The 23,722-nt window shown below is 44.1% G+C and overlaps 1 protein-coding gene across 1 annotated transcript in view; it reads right to left on the bottom strand.

The window, feature by feature from the left end:
- The window catches only part of Parva (parvin alpha), a 140,898-nt gene that overhangs the window by 43,414 nt on the left and 73,762 nt on the right, over window positions 1-23,722 (bottom strand). The window contains exons 2-4 of the mRNA XM_048360797.1: window positions 7,667-7,756; window positions 7,515-7,585; window positions 4,181-4,283 (exon numbers count right to left, since the gene is read on the bottom strand). Of these exons, the coding sequence (XP_048216754.1) occupies window positions 4,181-4,283; window positions 7,515-7,585; window positions 7,667-7,756 (264 nt within the window). The remainder of the gene's footprint in view (window positions 1-4,180; window positions 4,284-7,514; window positions 7,586-7,666; window positions 7,757-23,722) is intronic.

Below are 23,722 nucleotides of genomic sequence, written 5' to 3'. Positions count from 1 at the left end.
GATGCTAAACTCAGCAGGAGAAGCTCAAGAACAAATGTTCGTGTGGTCTCAGGGTGTCTCTTCCCAAATTATACAGAGATAAAAAGAGTAGCTTTAAGGTGGTATCTGCTAAATTTCTATACTGTAACCATGTAATATTACATCCCTTTCCCTGTGTGGTAAGTTATAGATCATCATCAGATACTTCCTGGTAGGATGTACTGAGAAGGCCATATTATTTCTTCAGGATTCCTTCCCATAATGTATAATGTTAATGCAATTGTGAGAAAACAGACACATCCAAATTGAGCACCGTTCTGCCAAATCACTGACCAGTACTCTCCAAAAGTGCCAGTGTTGAGCTGGGCACCAGAGGTTCATACCTGTAATCCTAGCTACTCAGGAGGCTATAAACTGGAGCTTATGGTTCAAAACCAGCCTGGGCAGAAAGGACATGACTCTTCAATTAACCACCACACACACCAAAAAAAACCCCAAACCCAAACAAACCAAACCAAACCAAAACAACAAAAAACATAAGTGAATATGTGGCTCTAGTAGCCTTGAGCAAAAAAGCCCAAGGACAGCATTCAGGACCCAAGTTCAAGCCCCAAGTCCAGCACAAAATAAAAGGAAAGAAAAAAAAAAGTGCCAGTGTCATGAAAGACATAGACTGGGGACACTGTTACAGACCGAAGGATATGAAGGAGATCTGACAGCTAAATTCAATATAGGAGCCTGGATTAGATCCTAGAACCCAAAGAGGACATCACGGTAACAACTGTTAATGTTAAGCACTGTTGTGAGGTTAAAAGTTTTGATACTGGCAGGATGACTGGGTAAGAGGTGAACACAAGGGGAACCTCGGTGAAGAATAACGTAGGGAAATTCTCTGCCCGACCTCTGTAACTCTAAGCCTAACATTAGTTCAAAGTCAAAAAAGGTTTTGTAACATGTCCTGTTTATTCATTTAAGTGTTAAGAGAATTAGTGAAATGTCAAGATCTTCTATCAAGGCAGGAGACAGTAGAACACAGATAAAAGGATTCTGGATTAAGGAAAATGAGAAGTTTTTCCCCTAAGGTGGCCATAGTAGGGCGGGAGAATAGAGGTTAGAGCCAATCCTACCTAGGACACAAAGCCCTTTGCTAAGAGATTCGCGCACTAACTGAACAGTGCGCTGGACCTGGGGTACCATGTAAGGGAAGGCAGCTGTCAGGACTTGAGTATGACAGAGTAGCAAGAAATGAAGGAGCTACCCAAAATAACTCTTAAATTCTTATTTACGAAACTGATTCTGAGTGGTAAAACATTCATCAACATGGAAAACAGAATAGATTTGAGGAGGAGGAAGAAGAGGAGAGAAGCAGCTCAGTTTGGGGGTAGGAGGGTGGCAAGGGGGCGGGGCAATGTCCAGGTCATGTCTTGAAGGCAGGTAAGCTAGAGAGACCTATGAGCACTATGGCAGTAGTGATGGCTGAGATGGCACGGTCACCCAGTAAGTGGGTATGAAAGAAGAACAAGTCAGGAGGAAGACTGAGAAACCCTCCCCATGGCAGAAAGAGGAAGAACAAAGGAGGAAGACGAAGAAGCAAGAGTCACCAAGTAGACAAGAACCAGGAGAGCACAGAAACTACTTGGCTGTCACAGGATGTTCAGTGACACACCAGCAGAAGAGAAAGAACTCTGAACGGGCATTGATGAGGCAGGAGGTGGCCGGCGGTACGGTGGAAGGCACTGGCTAGCCCCGTGGAGGCAGGTACACAGAGAATGCCAAATGCTCTCTTGAGAAACTGGGCTGAGGAAGAAGGATGATAGGAAAATGCCCAGAGGGGAAACTCAAGATCACAGGGGTCATTCAAAACTCAAGTTTCTGGACTGATCCCTTTTGTTGCCAACTGAATCTTTCCATCTGCCTGCAGGTTCTGAATGCAAACTATCCAGCTTAAGATATAGTTTTAAACCTTAAGGTTCCCAAAGCAGCACGATCTCTGTAGTGAAAGACCCTTTCAAGATGAAATACTGAAATCTGAAATAATCTAATGGGATCAGAGGTGGTGCCTGACTCGGCGTCTGGCTGCACAGATGTGACACTGGCTGTGCTTGTAACCTTTCCTGGAGGCAAGATTACTCCATGACCAGCTTCCATTACTTCATGGCCATGTTCCACCATTTCAAGACAGCTTCAGAGCCTGGTTAGAAACTGCTGGAGGGGCTGACAGCTGCAGACACTGGAAGAGCTTCTCAGGGAGGCTCATGGCTTCTCAACATCTAATTGAGCCCAAAGCCTTTTCATTTCCTTTCTGCATTCAGCTGGAGTTTACAGCCTTTAAATATTAATACTCATTAATATTGATGTTTGAGCACCAAATCAGTTTAGCTTCTTAGAAATTACTAAATTTTATATTAGCCATTCAATCATTTAATATACATTGATTAAGTGCTAGGCAACCTGGCAGTGCTGGAGAAGCCTGGAAAAATAAATAAGACATGGCTCTTGACGTTAACAAGGCCCCGCGTACTGACAAACAGCTACAGGCAACAAGTCTGTTTAAGATAGACTTGTTTTATGTAAGTCTTTGCATATACACATACACAATGATTCAGGTTACATATCCCTATCCAAAATGCTTGGGACCAGGAGTGTTTCAGGTATTTTTCAGATTTTAGCATACTTGCACACATATTTTGAGATATCTTAGGCATGAGACTCCAGTCTAAGGAGAGAATTTATGGCGTGTGTGTGTGTGTGTGTGTGTGTGTGTGTGTGTGTGTGTGTGTGTGTGTCAGTACTGTGCCTTGATCTCAGGTTCAGAGTGCTATCCCTTAGTTTTTTTGATCGAGGCTGGTACTCTGCCACCTGAGCCCACAGCTCCACTTCTGGCCTTTTTGGTGGTTAATTGGAGATAGGATTCTCAATGACTTTCCTGCCCAGGTAAGCTTCAAACAATGATCCTTAAATCTCAGCCTCCTGAGTAACTGGGGTTACAAACATGAGCCATCAGTGCCGGGCTGGTCCATATACATTTATGGTAATTCTTTGACAATATCTTGAGTGCATGTGTCCTGACTGAACCTCACTAGGTTTCAGATTAAGGGTGCTTGACATGGGTGTATTATATATGTGTGTATGTGCACATAATCAACAGGGTATACAAAGACATAGTAGACTGAAAGGTAAGTAGTAATGGCAGCCATGGTAGGAGGAGGAAGAAGGGCCTTGGTGGCAGAAGGAAGAGCCAAATATCAGGGTAAAACACACGTCATTAAGAATGGTTCTAAGAACTTTACAAGTAATGACTGGTTGGGTGAGCTACATGTGTAAGAGATGGATCCAGAAGAGATTGTTGAGCAAGAGGAAATGAGCCTTGATGATTCCTATTCATGGAGAGTGGCTAACTAGGAAGCAGGAAAGGCGGAAAGAAACATCTTTGGAAGTGTGGATAAATTCAGTCCCTAGTGCTCCAGGTGGAGGTGACAATGGGAAGCTAATGATTCGAGTTACAACTAGATGGGGAGGTTTGAGACACGTTCATTCAGGCTGAACTTGTCCTGTCCACATTAAGATTGCCCCACTATTCTCCTTTCCTTAGATTCTTCACACGAAGAGATATGAAGCATGGCAAGGTATATACTCACCTCACAGAGGTGACATAGGTATATAGATACACAGCCCACCTAGCCCAGATAGGGATACACATAGATCTATGGGTCAAACAGCAACACTTTCATGCCACAAGGGTAATATACTGCAACATAGTATACATGCATGTTTGTATAGGTGGTGGTAACACACAAGTCTGCAGACCAGAGGGACACAAACACACACGTACAAAGACAACAGTCAAATATACATGTATACTTTTAAGAAACGCACGCACATGCACACGCACACACACATACCCATGTCCATAGATCCCAGAGGGACACACCCAACAGAAGTTTATACATGCAAAGACACCGAAAGAGGCCACAAATGTATGATTTCTGTGTGAAGTGATTGTGTTTTCCAGCCATACAGTGAAGTCTTTTCATTTACCCAGCAGATAGACTGCTAGGGAAGCTGAGGCCCATCTGGTCACATTAAGGAATGTGGAATGAATCCCAGAGGCTATCAGCAGTCTTCACTTCTCTGCTATCCCAACCCATCTCCTAGCTAGGACCAAGCCATCTTCAACTGCCACCCACAATGCTCCTCTTACCAAAGAGCTTCTGCAGGACTTGACCATCATATAAGTCTTCGGCCAGGTCTTTTACAATGATTCTCTCTCCAACCAACACGTCATTAATCCAGTCAATGAGCACCTTTGGGGCAGAAGGGGGATAAGAGTGAGTTGTGGGGTATTTCTTAGGACCAGCTTTCTTATCCTGGACAATTAAAACTTACATAAACTTCTGGTTTTAAAAGCAGCGAGCGGTATGATCACAGGCCTAGTGGAGAGACTGGAGATGTGAGTCGACCCCCAGTGACTGTATTTTCAGAGGAGAGCCTTCAAGTGCTGGCAGTACCAGTGTCCCTGCTCTCTCTCGGGCCCTGGCCATCCCCTCCCTGAAGGTAAATAACACTGTGGGTGAACTTCTTGCCCAGCAAGAGTATGGGTTCTGGATTTATGTAAATGGACTGAAATCTCAGTTCCACCCACTCCACTCCCTTTATGTCCATCATATTTGGGTGTGTATGTGGGTTTGTGTTCCTCTAATACCTAGGAATATATCTCTGCTTCTTTGTGCCCTATGGTATCATCTATATACCTGTGTGTGCACCCTGTCATCTAGGAACTTATGTGTGTATGTGTGTGTGTGTGTGCGCGTGCGCATACGCACATCCATCTCTATGGCCTATGAATCTAAGGCAAGCTGGTCCTCTGCTCCAAGTGCCTGGTTCCCTATCTCTAAAACAGAAGATGGCAGTATCTCTCCTAGGTTAGGTGGTGGAAAGAATTACCTGTGACGAGGACCAAAGATTCAATTAAAGGCAGATTTTATCACACAAAGCACTGCCCCATGAGGGCACTTGGCCAGGTGGTTACTCTCATCTACATGCTCAGAAAGGAAGGAAACAACCCAGGGTTACAGAGCTCCTGGGCAGGAGAAAGCACTGTTGCCCTGTTGGTCAGGTCAGTCTAAAGCCAGGTGCTTCTAACTCTGTAGCCTTCAGGAACAGTAGCCCCCTCTCCTGGGTCTCAGCAGCTATCACTGGTTTATGCTACCGGCATCAGGCACTGATAGGAGACACCACACAGACATCCCATGTAATCAACACCCTCGAGAGGCACACAACAGCAGCTCTATGCAGGTAAGAAAACAAACACATACTGCCCTTCAATTTTAGCTGTTCCATTTATCAAGATACTATTTATATACAATCAGATTAACTGGTTTGAAGTAAACAGTGATGAGTTCTGGTTACTGGATACAGGTATGTGAATCTCCTCCCTCCAGCCCCTGAAGATAATCCAGATGCAGAATAGTTCCCCAGCTCTAAATCCTGACCGTGGAGCTGGGGGGAAGGGAGGCACCACTGCATACTGTTCTGTTTTAAGGGGAGGATGATGATAACTACTGAGCACCTATGAGATCTCAGGCATGTCCTGTTATCCAATGAATAGTAAGACCTAGTCTGTCTTGAGAGAAGCTTGTGGGGATAAAAATGTAGTCAATTGAAGGATTATAATATAAAGGGTTCCATATGAGGGGAAAGTGAAGCGGGCCCCACCCAGGATGGGAACAGGCAGGAGGCAGCAGGAATGAGTGGAAGATTCTAGAAAGGCTTATGTTTGAAGAGCCTCTGGAAAAGGTTAGAGGTCAGACTAGGAAGATAAGCCTCTATTTTAGGGTAGCCAAAGCAGCCTAGATCTAGAAAGGCAAATCCTTCCCCAGGTGAGGAAGTACCCTGCCAGAAAAAATACTGTGTCTTTAGATAGCATCCCAGAGTTCGGGCCTGCCCACAGCAATGTGTACCACCTTCAACCTTCCTCTCTTACAAATCAGGCCTGACTCTAGGATGGGGCTGGGAGAGTAGTTCTGAGACCTGTACCATGCAGAGCCTACTGACCATGTCTCCTCTCTGAGGTCTCCTGGGCAGTTAACAACAGCCCATTTCAGCATGGTTGACTGGACCAGCACAGAACTAGACCCTCCCCAGCATCCTTGTCAAAACAGGACCAGCACCCCTGGAGAGGCAGAACCTCAACCCACAGCTTCCCACCTTCTGGCATAGCAAGGTAAGGGCTCTGGGGCTTCCTGGGCCTGGGCATCTGTGGGTACAGCACAGATAGAATCAGGAAAGGGTGACTCAACATCCATAGCCCAGGCCCTCTCAACTGTGGGGCTCAGATTATAGCCCAGGAATGTAATGTCGCAGTGCCCCGTATCCTTCTTTCTGTGAGAGGCGCAGATAGGAACTTAAGGCAGGAAACAGACTGCAGTGACATTTATATCATCTCCTTGGGGGAACACTGCCCTCAGTCCCACAGAACATGGCCCAAATCTCAATACTTTGGTCATGGGGACAGTAAGATTCTACTTTTAAATGGCTTTTAAGATTCCAATTTTAGTAAGCCAATTTAGCAGGCTTATGAAATGTCTACCATACTGATATCCTGTGCTGTATCCTAGAGATATAATGATAAAAAAAAAAGAGGCAGTCTCTAATCCTAAGCAGCTCACCGTTTAATGAAGGAGAAAGTGGATGACAGAACCGAAGACCAGAAGCTACTGCTGCACACAGAGGCTGTTGTTTAGCACTGCTGTTTAGAGAAGGCCTCCAGCCTTTGCCTCTCCTTTGAGGAGCAGCTAGAGGCATTCTAGGCACAGTATAAGCAGAAGTCTAGAGGCAGAGTGTGCTGGAAATGAGCACAGGCTAGCAATCATCAGGCAGGAGATGAGCTGAGGAACGAACTACAGCAGACTCCAAATGAAACCCCCAGGAATGTGGGCTTCACTCTACAGCTGGCAGGAAACTACAGTCAGATTCTGAGCAGGAAAATGACCTATATGGGTTTGCATCATGACTGACTGACTTGCCCTTTCTATTACATGCAGCTTGGCCAGGCTGAAGATGAAGGCACAGACCAGGGAAAAGAAGTGGGGTGACTTGAACAGTTTTGGAAGGGGAATGATGTGCTGGCCACCGTGAAGGTGGGTGAAGCACAGTATTTCACTTAATGTTTCTGTTTTAATTTCCTCTTCTCCACCCATACCCATAAAAAAAAAACAAACAAAACACGTGGCTTTTTCTCACTTGGAAAATGGGAGTGATACCAATCTTGTTTCTGAGCGTGCTTCTGAGGGACCTTGAGAAAAGTGGCGGAAGACTGTGAACGTGAGATATCCTGGCCAAGGGGAGCCTATTTGTCCTGACTTCACCAATCACCAGGTATGGGTCCACGTCTACTCCACCCTGAGCTGCCCGAGGGCAGGGACTGCCCGAACCTTGTTCTCTCCATAGCTCACAGGGTGTCTGCACAGGATGGGTGGTCTACAGGCACCTGGGGAGCTTGGTGGCTTCCAGAGGCCCTCCTCATCTTTTCTTACCTTCATCAGTTCCTGAAGCTTAGGGTCACTGCGTGAGTTTGGATCCACCATTGTCCGCACTTCATTCTCCTCTATGAAAAAAGGAAAGGCTTTGAGTGGAGTAGTTACACTTGAAGGCACAGAGCCGATTAACAGAGAAGAAGGGCAGTTACCCAGCATTGTGTCCTCAGGGTCCAGCTCGAAGGGGATGGGGCTGAGGGGCAGGTTGATGGCATTCATTCCCTCCTCCTGCAGCTCCGAGACTGAAAAGACAAAGAAGAGCTAGGTTACGTTTTGACTGATGACAGGAGGTTGGAGCTCTCTAACACATGTGTTCAATATTGCCATGGAGGGGAGGGGAAAAGCCCAATGAAGGTTAAATTACAGCTGTTACTCAGCCTGCAATGGATCGATTCATGGCTGCTCCTTGCTAAGAGGCCCTAATTGTCCCCTTAATCTCACCTCCTCCTCCTGTCACCTCTCCCACTTTACTAAGAAATAGGGAGGTTCTGCCAATGCAGAAACATGTCTTCTTAGGCATGATTTTGGAAGAAACTAGAGTGGGCACTGGCATCATTCTGAGGCCTCTGCCTGGCCCCCCTCCCAAGAGCTCACTGCTGTGTATGCACTGGGTACCCAGTCATGGCTTATGGACTGGAATAAAGGTTGCCAGTTTCAGCCTGTGTTTTTCTTGTGAGCCTCTTCCAGCCGTGGCTCAACCCTTCTCACTTGAGCAGCCTTCCTTGAGATATGTCTTCTCAGGATCTGCTCTCCTTCCTGCACCCAACCTATCAGCTGAGAGGGAACAGCTCAGTCCTGGCCTCTTCCGTGGGTACTGATGGTGCCCTTTGGCTCTAAAGAAATGTGGGCTGAAAATGAAGTCCCACCGGATTCCTGTTAAGTTGTTCCTACTTTTCAAATCCTAGAAACTTACAATTCTATTTTCCTCAAGAAACATTGCAATGGGTCAGTGACCACTAGAAACTTTGATCCAAGGATTGAGCCCTATATACACAGAGCCTAACTAAAAACAATTTTTTTTTTTGTTTATTACCACCAAACCAGCTATGCACTCAGCAACTGGTGCATGCTGACCTTGAATTACCCCTCCTAAAAGCCATGACTTCCATCCCCTTACTTTTTGCCAATTAAGTACAGAAGGACCATTTTCTCTGAAGGCGTTGGTCACCAAGAGGTTCTTAAGGAGCTAATATGGCAGCTGCAATCAACCTTAATAAAAGCAACAGCCCATCTTTGCTTTTTTTAAAATATTGACTCTGGCCTCTCTGATTGCCAGCACAGACTTGCAAGAACTCTTAAGCAAAAGGCAGCCACTTACAAAGAGTTCTTTCACATCAGCAAACTCACTGATAGTTGCAGTTGGTTAGGGAATGAATCTACCTAACAAAGACAGAGAAACAGACACCACCTTAAAGAGACACTGTCCTATTAGGAAGCTGGTTGTTTAAGTCCCTTAGCTGGGGCACTTGACAGTCATGTGGACATTACCCGCCACCACCTTAACTCTCCAAATTCACACACATCTACTGTTTGGTAGAATTCCCCTTCATAAAATATAGCAGAAAAACAGAAGTGATCCTTTGAGGCTTAATCTGGAAACAGAAGATTGCATCTGTTTTCTAGCCAAGTACAATTGCTTCTCTTTCTCCTCTCCTCTCCTCCCTCTCTCCTCTCTCTCCTCTCTCCTCTCTTTTCTCTCTCTCTTCTTCTCCTGCTTTCTTTTCTCCCTCCCTCATTCCGGCTTGAACTCAGGGTGCTGTACCTATTATTAGGCTAGTGCCTTTTTACTTGAGCCCTACTTCTGGGTGGTTAACAGGAAATAAAAGTCTCCAGGACTTTCCTGTCCAGTTGGCTTTGAACTGCCATGCTCACATTGCAGCATCTTGAGAAACTAGGATTATAGACCTGGATCATGACTACAATTAATTCTTTAGACTTCTACAATTTTTTTCTTATGTCTCCTCTACTATTTTTTCCTCTCTTTTATGAGCTTTTTCTTACAAAGAGGCACAGCTTTTATTTTTCAACAAGCACTGGGGTACCTGTACTAGGCAGAGGGAAAAACTAATGCTTAACTATGGAAGCAAGGCTGAGCCTCTTAAGACATAGAAGAAATTTGCTGCGATTTCAACACCCTCATATCTATCCTAACAGCACAAAAACAAACCCCTTATTTCCCTATTCTTCTTCTCAATAGATGCCACCTCTGTTTACACAGTGGCTCAAGTCCAAATCCAATGAATCACACCTTTAAGCTCTCCCTTTCCTTCCTCTTGCGCATCTAACACCTGGGAAAGTTTATTTATTTATTTATTTTTTTTTTTTTGCCAGTCCTGGGGCTTGAACTCAGGGCCTGAGCCCTGTCCCTGGCTTCTTTTTGCTCAAGGCCAGCACTCTGCCAACTTGAGCCACAGCGCCACTTCTGGCTTCTTCTGTATATGTGGTGCTGAGGAATTGAACCCAGGGCTTCATGTTTATGAGGCAAGCACTCTTGCCACTAGGCCACATTCCCAACCCTCACATGGGCAAGTTTTTCAGGATCCACCTCCCAGCACCATCTTGGTTCAAGCTACCATTGGTTAGCTTTCATCTGGGCTATCACAACCAACTCCTAACTGGCCCACTATCTGCTCTTGCACTTTCCCCACCTACATGCCACATTGCAGCTCAAGTATTCTATAAAATGTAAACAGGATCATTCATCTTCCTGTTCTCAATTGTGGCTTCTCAGCATACTTAGAAACAGTGACTTACAAGACTCTTTGATCATCTCCCTGTTATGTTTTATTTTCTTCATAACACTCACAATACTTAATCATACTTATTATTAAGTATTATTATCTCACTGTCCCCCCCCCACCCCAGGGACTGACACCGTTCACTGTTAGATCCCCAAGAGGCCAAAGGGTTGCAGTGGATGGGAACCATACTGCCTAGACTCAAATCCAGGAGCTGCTACGTTCTAGCTGTGTGGCTGCTGTCAAAGGCAGTTTCCTGTGCCTCAGTTTCCTCATCTGCAAAATGAAATTGACAATGCCAAACCTCCTAGGGTTGTTGGGAAAATTAAATGTGTTAGCATATGTATTCAGAAAAGCACCTGATACTTGGTAATACCAATACAAAAATATTTGTTGAATAAATAATCCACATTGCAAGACTTCACCTGCACAGGTTATGTGTAAAAGCAGAATTTAAGAATATTCTTTTATGGGATGGAAAGGATTTCACCTTGGGGGCGGGGAGGGGGACATTTATGTTTTCGCCTGACCCTATGTGCGCATGCTCATTCCTGAAGCAGCATCTTCCAGCTTGTATTCTGTAAAGGAAGAAAAGTCATGTCTGTCCCAGGATCCTTGCATAGCCAGGGCCAATCTATAAACACAGAGGTATTTGAAGTGTGACTAGAAAAGCAATAGTCTCAGCCAGGACTCCTAAAGGTGAGTTTGAATGAGATCTTTCCTTTTATTGTAGATCATTGTGGAAAATGTTTTCAGATGAAAAAATCTGTAGTCAGAAACCTTGCCTCGGCCCTGCCTCTTTAATTCACTCACAGAGACATAACAAACCCGAGAAGAAAGGCTGAGATATGTTTGCAATTGGAAATGTTTTTTTCAGGAAACGATTTGGTACAGAAACATCATTCCCATTCCATTAACTGCTGACTCTCAGCCAATTGTTTGTAAAAGTGAATATGCAAACTGCCCAGTTCAGGCCTGGCCCCCGGCCCCGTGGGTCCCCATTAGTGGCCACTTTCCCAAAACAGCCTGCCTGCTTTGGCGGTTTCATTTCTATTAAGCCAGAGCAGGGCCCAGCAGAAAAGCCCCTTGCCAATATCTGTACTCAGGAAAGACAAAGAGCCACGACAGTTTTCTCAGCACAGAATCTGAATATGATGTTTATCCCTGAACCTCCTCTAACAATGTGAAACTAGGTCTGAATGTGCAGCCCTCCATGTCTCACAGTGCCATTAGTCATAATTTAATAAACAGCTTCAATGTCTGGCTGAAGGTCGGGCTTGAGAAGGCAGGAGATTGCCTGACCTGTGAAAAGCTTATCCCCAAAAGAGGGTTTTTCATTTTCTAGAATCACAACCGCATGCTAGATCCAGTTGTGCAGTAGAAAGTCCATGGATAGATTCTGGAATCTGAAAGAGCTGGATTTGAACTCACTTCTATTTTTATCAGACATAGGCCTTCTGTGACTTAATCTCCCCTAAAATTAGGTATTAAAAATTCTCTTTAAAATAAAGGAGTAGCTGGCAATGCTGGTTACTTCTTCCCTATTCTTTAAATTTAGCCTTACTTACTTATATATGTAATCACTGGGAGCCTAGGGGTTTGAACTGATGGTTCTGTGCTTGCTAGGTAGGTGCTTGGCCAGCTGAGGAACACTGCCAGCCCTTTGGCTCAGGTTTTCCACCCCTACCCTCCTCAGTCCTTCTATTTATGTGTTCTAAATAGCTGGGATGATAGGCATGTGCTACAGTACCCAGATTTTTCTTTTAAATTGATTGAGAGGGATACTGTGAATTTTTGCCTAGCCTAGCCTTAAACCTCCATTCTCATAATCGCTGCCTCCAAGCAGCTAGGATTACAGGTGTGAGCCTCATGCTCAGCTTTACTCTTTTTATTGAAAGAACTTTCACTTGCTTCTAGTACATGCTTCTCTGTTCTGTGTCTCAAGCTGAGATGCCAGTTGGTTTATAGTCACGATGCTCTAGTCACTGTGGTGGCAGTTGGCTCAAGTACTGTCACATGATACAAACCTAGTTGATGAACCGTGAGAAGAAATTTCTAGGAGCTTCTAAAGAACAGTGTTCCTCCATTTCAAAGAGAAGCTCAAGCCTGGTGTGCCTGTAACTGTAGGACTTGGGAAGCTGAGGCTAGAGGATCTCAAGTTCTAGCTAGTCTAAGTGCCAAAGTGACACCTGTCTCAAAAAATAAGGAAGGGAGAGGAAAGGGACAGAAAGGGGAGCCCAAGAAGAGAAGGCATTTTTTTTTTTCTCTAAGAACTCTGAATCAGGGTATTATGCCTAGATTGTGGCAGAAACTTTGAGGTGAGTTAGTCCAAGAAGAAGTTGATATGTTGAGGTTGACAAAAAAATAAAGAACAAGAGCAGGTTTTTGTTTTTGTTTTTTTTTTTTTTAAATCTGTTTTAGGGCTTGAACTCTGGGCCTGGGCACTGTCCCTAAACATTTTTGCTCAAGGCTAGCGCTCTACCACTTTGAGCCACAAGTCCACTTCTGGTTAACTGGAAATAAGTCTTATGGACTTTCCTGCCCAGGCTAGCTTTGATCCAGGCTAGCTTTGATCCTCAGATGTCAGTCTCCTGAGTAGTTAGGATTACAGGCACGGTCCACCAGCACCTGGCTAAGGAGGAGGTTCTTGATCCTGCTGAACCACCGCCCCAGGAGCCACTTTTGCTCTGTATGTCTAGAAGAATAGGTGTTTTCTGGGACTTGGAACCCAATCTCACTAATCAATACATAGAGACACCAGGATTTTAAAGTTAATTGCAGATATACTCTATTTACCCATAAAGCCCCTTCCTCCTTTTCCCTCACCTAGTCCCTAGGATGTACAGAATATTACAGAATCTCTTACACCCTACACTATGTCTAGAGACTTAAAGGGCATGGGTGTGTTGGCGCGGGGCGGGGGCGGGGAGAAGGAGGGAAGTATAGAGAAACGAATGTATAAAGACTTGAACAAATGAAAAACAAAGGAGGAAGTTCTGTACATGCAAGCTCAGTATTTCTTCATTTAGCCAGTAAGCATTACAGGGTAATGCCTCTGAAGTAACTTCATGCCAGGTTTGGAGACTTGACTCAATCTGTTCAGAGACAGTGAGCTCATGAACAGGCCCATGCACAAAATAAGCAGTACACTGCCCTCAACATGCAAGGGCTGTAGGAGGTCAGGTGGAATGAAGCTGATTTTGGATGAATATGGGAAGTAGATTTCTAGAAAGGGAAACATTTGATCTGGACCTTGTACAGGTAAATTTTCATCCAACACAAGTATACCACCAGGAGCACATCTGTGTCAAAGTAATAGTGGGAAGGAAAACAAGGCAGGTATGGAGGGCTGGGAAATGTGCTTAGTGGTAGAGTGCTTGCCTAGCATGCAGGAAGCCCTGGGTTCAAATTCTTCAGTATCACATAAGTAGAAAAAGCCAGAAGTGGAGCTGTGGCTCAGGTGGCTGAGTGCTAGCCTTGAGCAAAAGAAGCTCGGGGACAGTGCCCAGGCCCTGAGTTCAAGCCCCAGAACTGGCAAAAAAAAAAAAAAAAAAAGAACAAGTATGGATAGAGGGGTAATTATATATGTTCAGGGAAAAGGGAAAAGAGTAGAGTGACTGATAATTATGAAGGGTTAGGGTCTTGAATTCAATCATAAAAAGAAAATAAAATTAAAATGCCTCAAACACCTAGAATAAGGAAATCTAGTTAGGTTGCAAGATATAAGATAAATATACAATAAGTCAGTTGCTTCCTATATATGAAAAGGCACAATTGGAATCTGGAATTAAAAGCACAATATCACTTACAGTAGCATAAAAATGTAATTCTTAGGTATAAGTCTATGTGCAGGATTAATATGCAGATGATCACAAAGCCCTCAGCCAAAATCATAGTAAGATCTTTTGTGGATACTGACCAACTGATTCTAAAGTTTATAGGAAGAATAAAGTTGGTGAGCTGACACTGTCTTCACAGCCACTCCAAAGCTATGTAGTCAGAACAGCATGGTACTGATGAAGAGTAGACCCAAGGTCAATGGGACAAAACAGAAGACTCAAAAAGAATGCTCAATAAAAAAAATAAAAGCAATCAATGCAGAAAGGATAGTCTTGAAAGTTAATGGTGCTAAATAACTGGGTGTCAATACATATTTTTAAAAAATGATCTAGATACAGACCATTTGCCTTTCCCAAAACTTGAAATGATCACAGATTTGAGTATGAACATGATACTATAGAACTCCTAAAAAGAAAAATTTATGAGACCTAAGATTTGGCAATAACCCTTTTAGATACAAAACCAAAATGACAATCTATAAAAGAAAAAAATTGGTAAGATGGACTTCATTAAATTTTCAATTCTGTGGAAGACTTAATAAAAACGAGTCATAAACTAGAGGAAATATTTGCAAAACTGAGAAAACTTGTATGTAATAAAGGCCCCTTAGAAAACAATAACAAAAAAGGAAACTAAAAAATGGTCAAAAGATTTGAACAGATTTGTCACCAGAGAAAATGGACAGATGGCAAATAAGCATAAGGAAGATGTTTCATCAGCATTTGTCTCTGGCGATGATTCCTCGTCACTTATCATTAGGGTAATAACAAAGCCATGAGGTATCACAACAAATGTATAAGGATGGCTGAAACGACAACAGCAAAGACAATACTAAATGCGGACAAAGATGCAGCACAACAGACACTCCCATTCATTGCAGGGAGATGCAAGATGGCACAGTACTTTGGAAAACAGCTAAATACTTTCTTACAATGCTGTGAACTTACTATAGAAGCCAGCAATCATGCTCTCAGGAATTCACTGACCTGATTAGAGAATATATTCACACAAAACCCTGCAAGCAAATACCGATAGCAATTGTATTCAGAATTGACCCAAACTTGAAGCAAACGAGATATCCTTTAGTAGATGAATGCATTGTAGTGTATTACTATGATGAAAATATCCAGTTAATGAGAAGAAATGAGCTATCAAACCTTGAAGAGACAGAATCTTAAGCACATATTCCTGAATAAACAGGATTTGTCTCAAAAGGCTGTACGCTTCCAATAATAGGGCAACGTAGAAAAGATGAAAGTATAGAAAGTAACAAGATTAGTGGATTACAGGATCTTAGGGCTGAGATGGGTTGAATAAGCAAAGTGCTGAAGAGTTTTTAAAGTGGTAGAATGATTCTGTGTGATATTATGTGGTGGATATATGCTGTGTACTTGTCACATCCACATAAGTTTGCAGCAAATGGCATAAACCTTAAGGTAAGCAATTAAAAATTTATTAAGGGTTTTTCATTGTGGTTACTGCACCTGCCTGGGCTTTTTACCATGTCTTCTTACAAGACTTTCAGAATCATGTAGTGTCTGACCAAAAAACAAAAGCAAAATTGCCCCATTCCCCAGTGGATTCAGATGAAAACTGGTAACAAAATCAGGTTCGACTCCAAGAGAAGACACTGGAGGAGACCAAGCTGGGTCGGTAAGGAATTACAGCAGATGCCCACATATTTATGCTCTACCATGAACCAGTTAGGCTGAAATGTCAATACTGCCTGGACTGACAGTTGGGCATTTTCAAAACTGATTTTTCTTTGGTCACTTTACAAACAGGCATAGTAATAAACATGTGAAACCTTAAAAACATTTAAGGATTCCTTCTTGGCTTTTTGGACAAGTGTAAAAATTGTTTCGGAGGTTGGAGAACCATGGTTGGAAAGCAGTAGAATCTATTGGTATGATGAATGAGACAAATTCAGAGGGCGGGGGATGGTGCTGACCTAAATATCTTTGGAAATGAGTATAAGACAACACCCAAAGATCATTATTCTAAAGCCCTAAAGGACAAGCTATAATTTCCAACTCAAGTTTGCAGGAAGAAAGTTTTTGGGTTTTTAAAAATTTTTTTCAGAGGGAAAGACAAAAACTTCATCCTCACTCAAAGATGCCCACAGGATCATTTCTACTTTTTAGGAAAGGGAACTGTCTCATAGTGAAATCATTTCTGTGCTCCTTCAATAATTACTTGAGAAGTTTTTAGCTATCCATGATTCCTGATGGAAATCTTTTTACCAGGAACCTATGTCTTTATTTTCTATTGCTTCAGTAGACAATTACCAGCAATGTGGTGGCTTAAAATAATCCAGATGTGTTATCCTTATATCCTTACAGATGTGTAAGTTAGAAGTCCAATATGGGTCTGATTGGTCTAATGTCAAGATGTCATTAGGCCTCTGTTCTCTTCTGCAGGCTTCAGGGGATAGTTCACTTTTCTTTCCTTCCTAGCTTCTGAAGGTCACTCATACTTCCTGTGGGTCCCTAAGGCCATCTTCAAAGCCAGCAATGGGAGGAAGGGCCAAATCTCACACTGCAATCACTCTGTCTCTGTCTTGATTAATCTAGGATGATCTCTGTGTATTTTAGGATCAGCTGATGAGCACAGAGGAAATTCCACATGCAACCCTAATTACCTTTTGATACTTAAGGTAAATTTCTGATCCTAGGGATCAGGACATGGGCTTCTTTGGTAGAGCCATTGTTCTGACTATGATGGCTTTTTCCACTGAGGAGGTAGGTTCTGTTCTTAATACTCACCCATCCCTACAACATGTGGATTCACTTTTCCTCCACATGAAGTTGCCAAAAGAAAATGCAAACTCCCAACCCCGCCCACAGGGTCCCTTAAACAAGGGAAATTTTATTACTCTCTAACAAAAATGATACTTGTTTCTGCAGCCATAATATATGACATGGCAGCCTGTTCTGAGTGGCCTCAGCACACTGCTAGGGTCCTGCTATACTCTCCTGTATTTCACACAGCTGTTTAGTAACTAAGATTTCACATCCGGGCCTTGGAGCATAGCCAAAAGAAGGAAAGGGAGAGGCTGGTGTCGTGATGGGAATTGATGTGAGGCTCTATGGCCCTGACTCTTATAGTTTCTACCAGGGTCTTTATTTGGATGGTTTCATAGTCTCTGCAGAGCTGGAAAGTGGCCAACCAAATGGCCCCTGGCATGAATTCACTGTTCACACAGCACGTGATACAACTGCCCTCCAATTGCCAGTAAACTCGGTGGGAATCAGAAGCACTATTGGCAGGCTCTGAGCCATCAAAATAATCTGAATGGAAACACTGGTTATGGTCCTAAGCCACAGGAGTTAAATTTAAACACTGCATTGAAGTCCTGGGGAACAATACATCACTGTTCTTTGTCTTTGGTCAGGCCCTGGCCTGATATCTCTTCAGAACCACAACCATTGTCTTCTGCCCTGACTTAAGCAGATAGTGGTATGCATGTGTTAAGCTGAGAGTGTATTAGGGTTGTACATGTGCGTACATGTGTGTCCACATACATTAAGCATTTGGAAGAGCCTTGGGGACAACACGGAACTTGAACTGGTAAGCTGTCCAGTTCCATGGGAAGCACTGGGACAGTGAGCAATCTAGCTCACAGAGCTGCGCTGCTTATTTCACTGACTGCATTTCTGGTGCCAGGGCCAGGCCAGGAGCTATAAATACACAGACAGACAAACACCTAATGGCTAGCTCAGCTGATTTCTAGAGGGCAACTACTTTTGGTAGCGCTCAGAATCCAGAAGAGTGTCAAGGAGTGTTCTCTCATGGGGGGGGGGGGTGTTCTCACAAACGGCAGAGCAATGTGATTAGGACCCCTGGCAGTTCTGACCAATCCTGAGAGGTTGGTGCACCCTAGGGTGGTGGAAATATAGGAGGGGTGTGTTGGAGACATACAGGCTTCTGGAGGTTCAGCAGGGCCCAGACAAGGGGTATGTGGGCACAAGAGGCACCACTGCAGCCTCTCCACCTCACTTCCTTTCAACTTGGTGCATCCTGAGACAAGTTTCCTCTCTGCATCTCCTTCATTTAACCTTCATACCTATACCGGGTCTTCTGAATTCCCAAGTAGTAAAGCCTGCAACAATAACAATTCATTGGGGCTGGCTGCTGATTAGGTCAGTGTGCTGGTGGGCTAAGTTTCTCCTGAAGGATCATTATTGTGGGAATTCACTCTTGGGGATGAAGTGAAGTAAACTGTACTTCTTTTGGACCAGGCATATGGAAGTGGTGCACATATGCGCGTACCCCCACACCCCCACTCGCTTAATCTTCACAGCAATTCTATAAGAACTCTTATCCAATTTTTACCAATGAGGTAAATAAGATCCAGAGAATTATGTAATTTTTCAACATCACAACACTACGAAGCAGACTCTAGACTTGAACCCAGGCCAGCTGCCTCCAGCTTTCACAATCTTAACACTATATGTTGTCCCAGTTTTCTTGTAATAGCTTTTCTTTTTTATATCAAAGTATTTATTTACTTCATTAGATAAGGCAGATGAAATGCACTTCAAACACAAACTGTACCGCTAAAAATCCTAAAATACATATCACCATTTTTGCAAATCACCTTTGTATGAATGCCCAGATGTTTAACAGGGACAAGGGTGTACATGCTGAGCCCAAGGGTGCCTGGCTATTCTTGCAGCTGAGCCTTGACTGGACAGGCTTGAATAGGTAATATTTAAACAGTAGTTTTGTTTCTTTTAAATAATGAGTTTAGCCAGGTGTGGAATCCTAGCTACTCAGGAGGCAGAGATATGAGGATCACAGTTCAAAACAAGCCCAGCAGCAAAGTCCATGAGACTGTCATATTCAATTAACCACCCAAGTGGTAGAATGATAGCTTTGAGCAGAAAAGCTCAAGGATAGTACCCAGGCCCTGAGTTCTAGCCCCATGATTGGCGAAAAAAAAAAAAAGTAGTAAATAATCGGTTGACTAATTTCTGGCTATACAAGGAAAATAATCCTTTAAGAGAGCTTTATGTGTATGTGTGTGTGTGTGTGTGTGTGTGTGTGTGTGTGTGTGTATATATATTCTTTAAGAGCGCTTTGTGTGTATTTATATATATATATATAAATATAAAACAATCCTACTGTTTAGAGATAAACTGTTAACATTAAGCCTTCTTGCAAGCTTTTCTATGATTTATGCACACATCACTTAGCCATCCCATAGCTACTGCACATGTAGGTAGTTTCCAGGTTTGGGGAAGAGTCTGGTAGGCTGAGTAATGAGCACTTGTGAAGGACGAGTAGGGTGCTCAGGCAGGCAGGCTAGCCAGTACTGTAGCAAGGTGTGGCCTGAGGACTTCCATGCACAGGCCTGTACTCAAGTCTGGGCCATTTTAAGGTCTTTATCTCTGATGGATAAGAAAGCCCACATTTAGACAAGTTTGATAACTTCCCTCAAAAGATCCTCAGAGGACTGTTAACACTCAGCCATTCCCCTTTCCCTAATGCCTTGGCATGGGTTCAATTCCAAGAAAAGGATGAGAAGTGAAGAGAGGGAGATGGGGACCCAGGGAGATCCAGTGAGGGAGCATGGGCGGGCGGCTTCCTGCCGCTGGGTACCTGGGTCCATCCGGAGGGGACTTCTCATCAACCCAAGTTCTCCCCCCCCCCCCCCCGATGCTGCCTCTCTGTACTTCCAGGTTGCCATGGTTGCAGGCTGAGGGGCTGAGAAGCTAGAGCCCTGGACAGGAAAGTCCGGCGTGCTGCATCCACACAGAGTGCCACAGCTGGGCCAACAAGGAGGTGGCCAGGGGTGCACTATGACTTGCCCAGGCATCTGCCATGCTTTCCGGGGGGCTCCAGGACCTCTCTCCCCAGGAGTAAAGTCACAGGGGACTGGGTAGGAGATGAGAGGAAAATTTGAGGAGAAATCCAGGACAAGAATAAGCTCTTCCCTTCCCCACCCCTCCAGGACAGACCAGTTGCAGAATCGGGTTCTTTGTTTTAGGATCCGAGCCAATGCCACTCCTTAGTTCTGACTCTATGGTGTGTCCGTGTGGGGATTCTGAGATGGTCAGAATCGGAATCCTTTCCTGACCTCACTCAGGTCGGGTTAGAGAGGATGCCTGGCCACACTAGGCAGGCAGTTTGCTCTTCTGGGACCCTGACAAGGTCCTGTGGAAGCTTCTGGGAATAGGGAAAGGGTTCTAACTTATTCTGGGGACTTTCTGGGCATGAGGTCACCCTTTATAACCCCCAGGGGAAGAAATGCCTGCTTCCTGGGAACAGATCTCATGTTTCAGAATTAGTTGGTCCCAGAGGCAGGATCACAGTGCTGAGAGAAACCAATGACCCCTGTAACTGTCACCTGCCGTGTGCCACATACTTTGGGGAAGGGAATGTGCTCTTGTCCTGGGAGCTTATAGCTGCACCCTGAGTTAGAGAAAGGGGGCCAACCTTGGCAGAGCTCCAGGCAGTGGAAGAGAACCACCAGGGGGCCAGCTGGGACCGGGAGGGGCTTCAAGGCAAATAGGATGCCAGACCTTCCTGTGGACAGAGTTCTATCTATACTCTCCACCACACGCAGCAGTGTGCAGTCACACGTCTGTGAGCACGTGAACACCTGTCTCCCTATGACTCTGAGTGCTCCACAGGTGGAGGCCTTGCCCACCTCTGTCAACAACTGACTGACATACAGCCAGTGCTTAATGCTTGTTTACTGAGTGAATGAACAAGATAGCAGGGCAGGCCCCTGAGTGTTTTTTCCTTCCAAAAGAGTCCCACAGCCGAATAAGCTGTTCTGCCTTCTACCCAGAGCCACAGCATGAATGGCTGGGGTCTGAGAAGGGAAGCTGGGAGGGGAAGATGAGGGAGCCAGGCAGCAATGGAGGAGCAGAGAGGACCAAGGCTGGTTTCCAGGCCAGTGTTCAGGCTTGAAGCACTTTTGCTGATCATTTTTGCTTATCCTCCATGCTAATGGAGAAGTCCAGTCCAGACCTAGAAATCCATGGACCATCGCACCAGAAACAGAAAAGGCTACCAGTCATTATGCAGCATGCAGCAGGAGAGCTAGAGCAGCTCCCTGGTTATTTACCTTTCTCTAAACCCACAATCCATGTTGACAGCAAATCTGTACAGAGAACCTATTAAAAGAAATTGTAGTAAATCGGAGATGCTTTAACTGTCTGGCGAGTTGCTGATTGCAGGCCTAACCCTTCCCTTGCACCTTCCATTTGATTCCATTCAACGGATAATTACTGGGTCTTGACTATGGGCAAGGCGCTGTGCTGCAAGACTCATTCCAGGTGCATCTCCCTAGCGCAGGGCATGATTTTGCTTATAGACAAAAATAAACACACAAAACAAAAGCACAGAGTGGCAAAGGCCACTGGAAACTATAAAGACCATTTCCAAGAAGAAAGCCTTTCACCTAGGTCAGCAAGCATAGGCTGTTACCACATCATTTCAATGGCTGTTTAAAAGCATTCATTGCTGAGCAATTTTCCCACGGCACTCTGGTGGGTTCTGGGGGATGAAGGGGATGAAGGGGATGAAGAGGAACCAGCCACAGAGTAGAATGTCAATTCTATGGGGTACCAGGCAGTATCACTTAGTTCATCTGGAAGTGGAAATCCGAGAGGGCTTCTCAAAGGAGGAGAGGCTTTGGTTGTTCCCTAGAAGGCAGTGAGGAATTTACCAGGGAAAAATAGGACTGGTTGGAGGGTAGTACAACTGTGGGGTGTGGTCACAGAGTTAAGCCAAGGCCACACAAACAGAACATACAAAGTATGGATTTAATCCTGAAAGCAATGAGGATTAAAGAAAAAAAACCAAAACGTGAAGTTTTCCAAGTTTGTAGGGAGGCCGAGTAAAGATATGCTACTGGGTCTATTCAAGCTGTCTTCTTGGGATGTCTACAACTGTGATAAAGCAATCTGAGCTTTCTCAGATTCTAGAGAAAGGCAGGATTGACCTTGAGTCAATCCCAGCTCTGCCTTCACTCCTTCCCCCACTCCCCAACACAATGGGAATCATAAGACTTAGCTCACGGGTTAGTAATGAGACTTGGATGACAGAACGCATGTACCATGTCCAGCACAGTAGAACATGCCCGAGTGAGCATTAGTAACTGCCAGCTTGCTTTCTTGACACCTTTTCTCCATGCATGCCTGGTAACCATGATCTAATAGAACGAGAATGACTTGGCAAACCAACCGAGCTCAAACATCAAGTCAGAGGAGATGTTAAGAAACTAGCAATTCCCTTGAGTTTAAAGTGGATGAAAAGCGATCACATGGTGAAAGAGGGAATAGAAACAGGTCCACACAAAGCTAGATGATGCTGAAGGTCATTTTGGAGTAAGTGGCATAGTGGGGCAGGGTGGGAAGGGAGGGAGTTTGCTTCAGATATCATGAGGTCTTGGAAGGTGGAAGCAGCATGGTGAAGGCCATGGGGAGATGGATTCCGCGGTTCTAACAGGTAGTGGTGGTACTAACGGTAGTGGATGATGGTTTGGATGAATAGGTGAAAAGTTAAGAAAGATGGTGCTCAATTCCCACAGCACCTGGATTTCAGTCTCTAAAGATGAATGCCATATTCCTCTATAAGGAATTAGAGTTCTTGGGAAAATGGCTAGTTCTAGATCTAAAAATATACCAAGAATACATGAGCTGAGTCTAGTCCATCTGATAGCCAGAAACCAATTAACTGTGGGTTTCTACAAGGCAAGAGATTATCAATCAGGCTTCCATTGGCCAAAGACAGAAAAAAATCAATAAAAATAATACACAGCTATGGACTGAAACAAAATCAACTACACCTAAATCCATGATGTAATAATGATACCAGGAAAATAAAATGTACTTCACTGGTCATGAATAGAGGACTAGGAAACCCATTCATTCTTTTCAAAACTTGTAAACACAATAGTTTTTCTATGTTTCTAAATCATACTACACAGCGTACTGACTTTTTCTACACATAATACTTTTTTAAAAGAAAGAATCCTTATGTTTAAGACCTACATTGAATTATATATCTGTCTTACTTCAAAATGATTTCCCGGAGGAAGATCAGGTGGAAGGTACAAATGAAATGACAGGGACAGGGACTGATTTCTCTTGAAGTGGCTAATGGGTTCATTGGGGAGTATATTATACTCTTCTTTCTACCTATGTGTATACATGTTGGAAGTTTTTCATTGTCACAAGTTTTTAGTTTTTCCTCTCTTTTTTTGGTGGTACTGACATTTGAACTCAGAGGCTTGTGTTTTCCACTCAGGTACTTTACCACTTGAGTCATACCTCCAGCTACTTTTTGTTTTAGTTATTTTCAGGCAGGATTGTGTGTTTTTGATTGAGCCAGCCTTGGATTGTGCGTTTCCTACATGTACTTGTAGACACACCTGAAGGGGTCATTTAACATGTGCTTCTCATCCCTAGATTTCCCCCAAATCATTGCTTTGATCCAGGGCTGACAGCAGCCTATCTCTTCGGGGGGCGGGGGGGGGGCGCAAAGAGGAATTTCTTCTGGCTCTGATTTTGTAATATTAGGAACCATTCAGGACCACTGTAAAGACAATTGTCAGCTGAAAGGCTTTATAAACTTATGGGGTTGGGGATAGCTCGGTGGTTGAGCATTTGCCAA

Source organism: Perognathus longimembris, chromosome 13 (genome assembly GCF_023159225.1).
Source record: "Perognathus longimembris pacificus isolate PPM17 chromosome 13, ASM2315922v1, whole genome shotgun sequence".
NCBI classification, from domain to species: Eukaryota; Metazoa; Chordata; class Mammalia; order Rodentia; family Heteromyidae; genus Perognathus; species Perognathus longimembris.
This window is presented reverse-complemented; position numbering and strand designations above follow the sequence as displayed.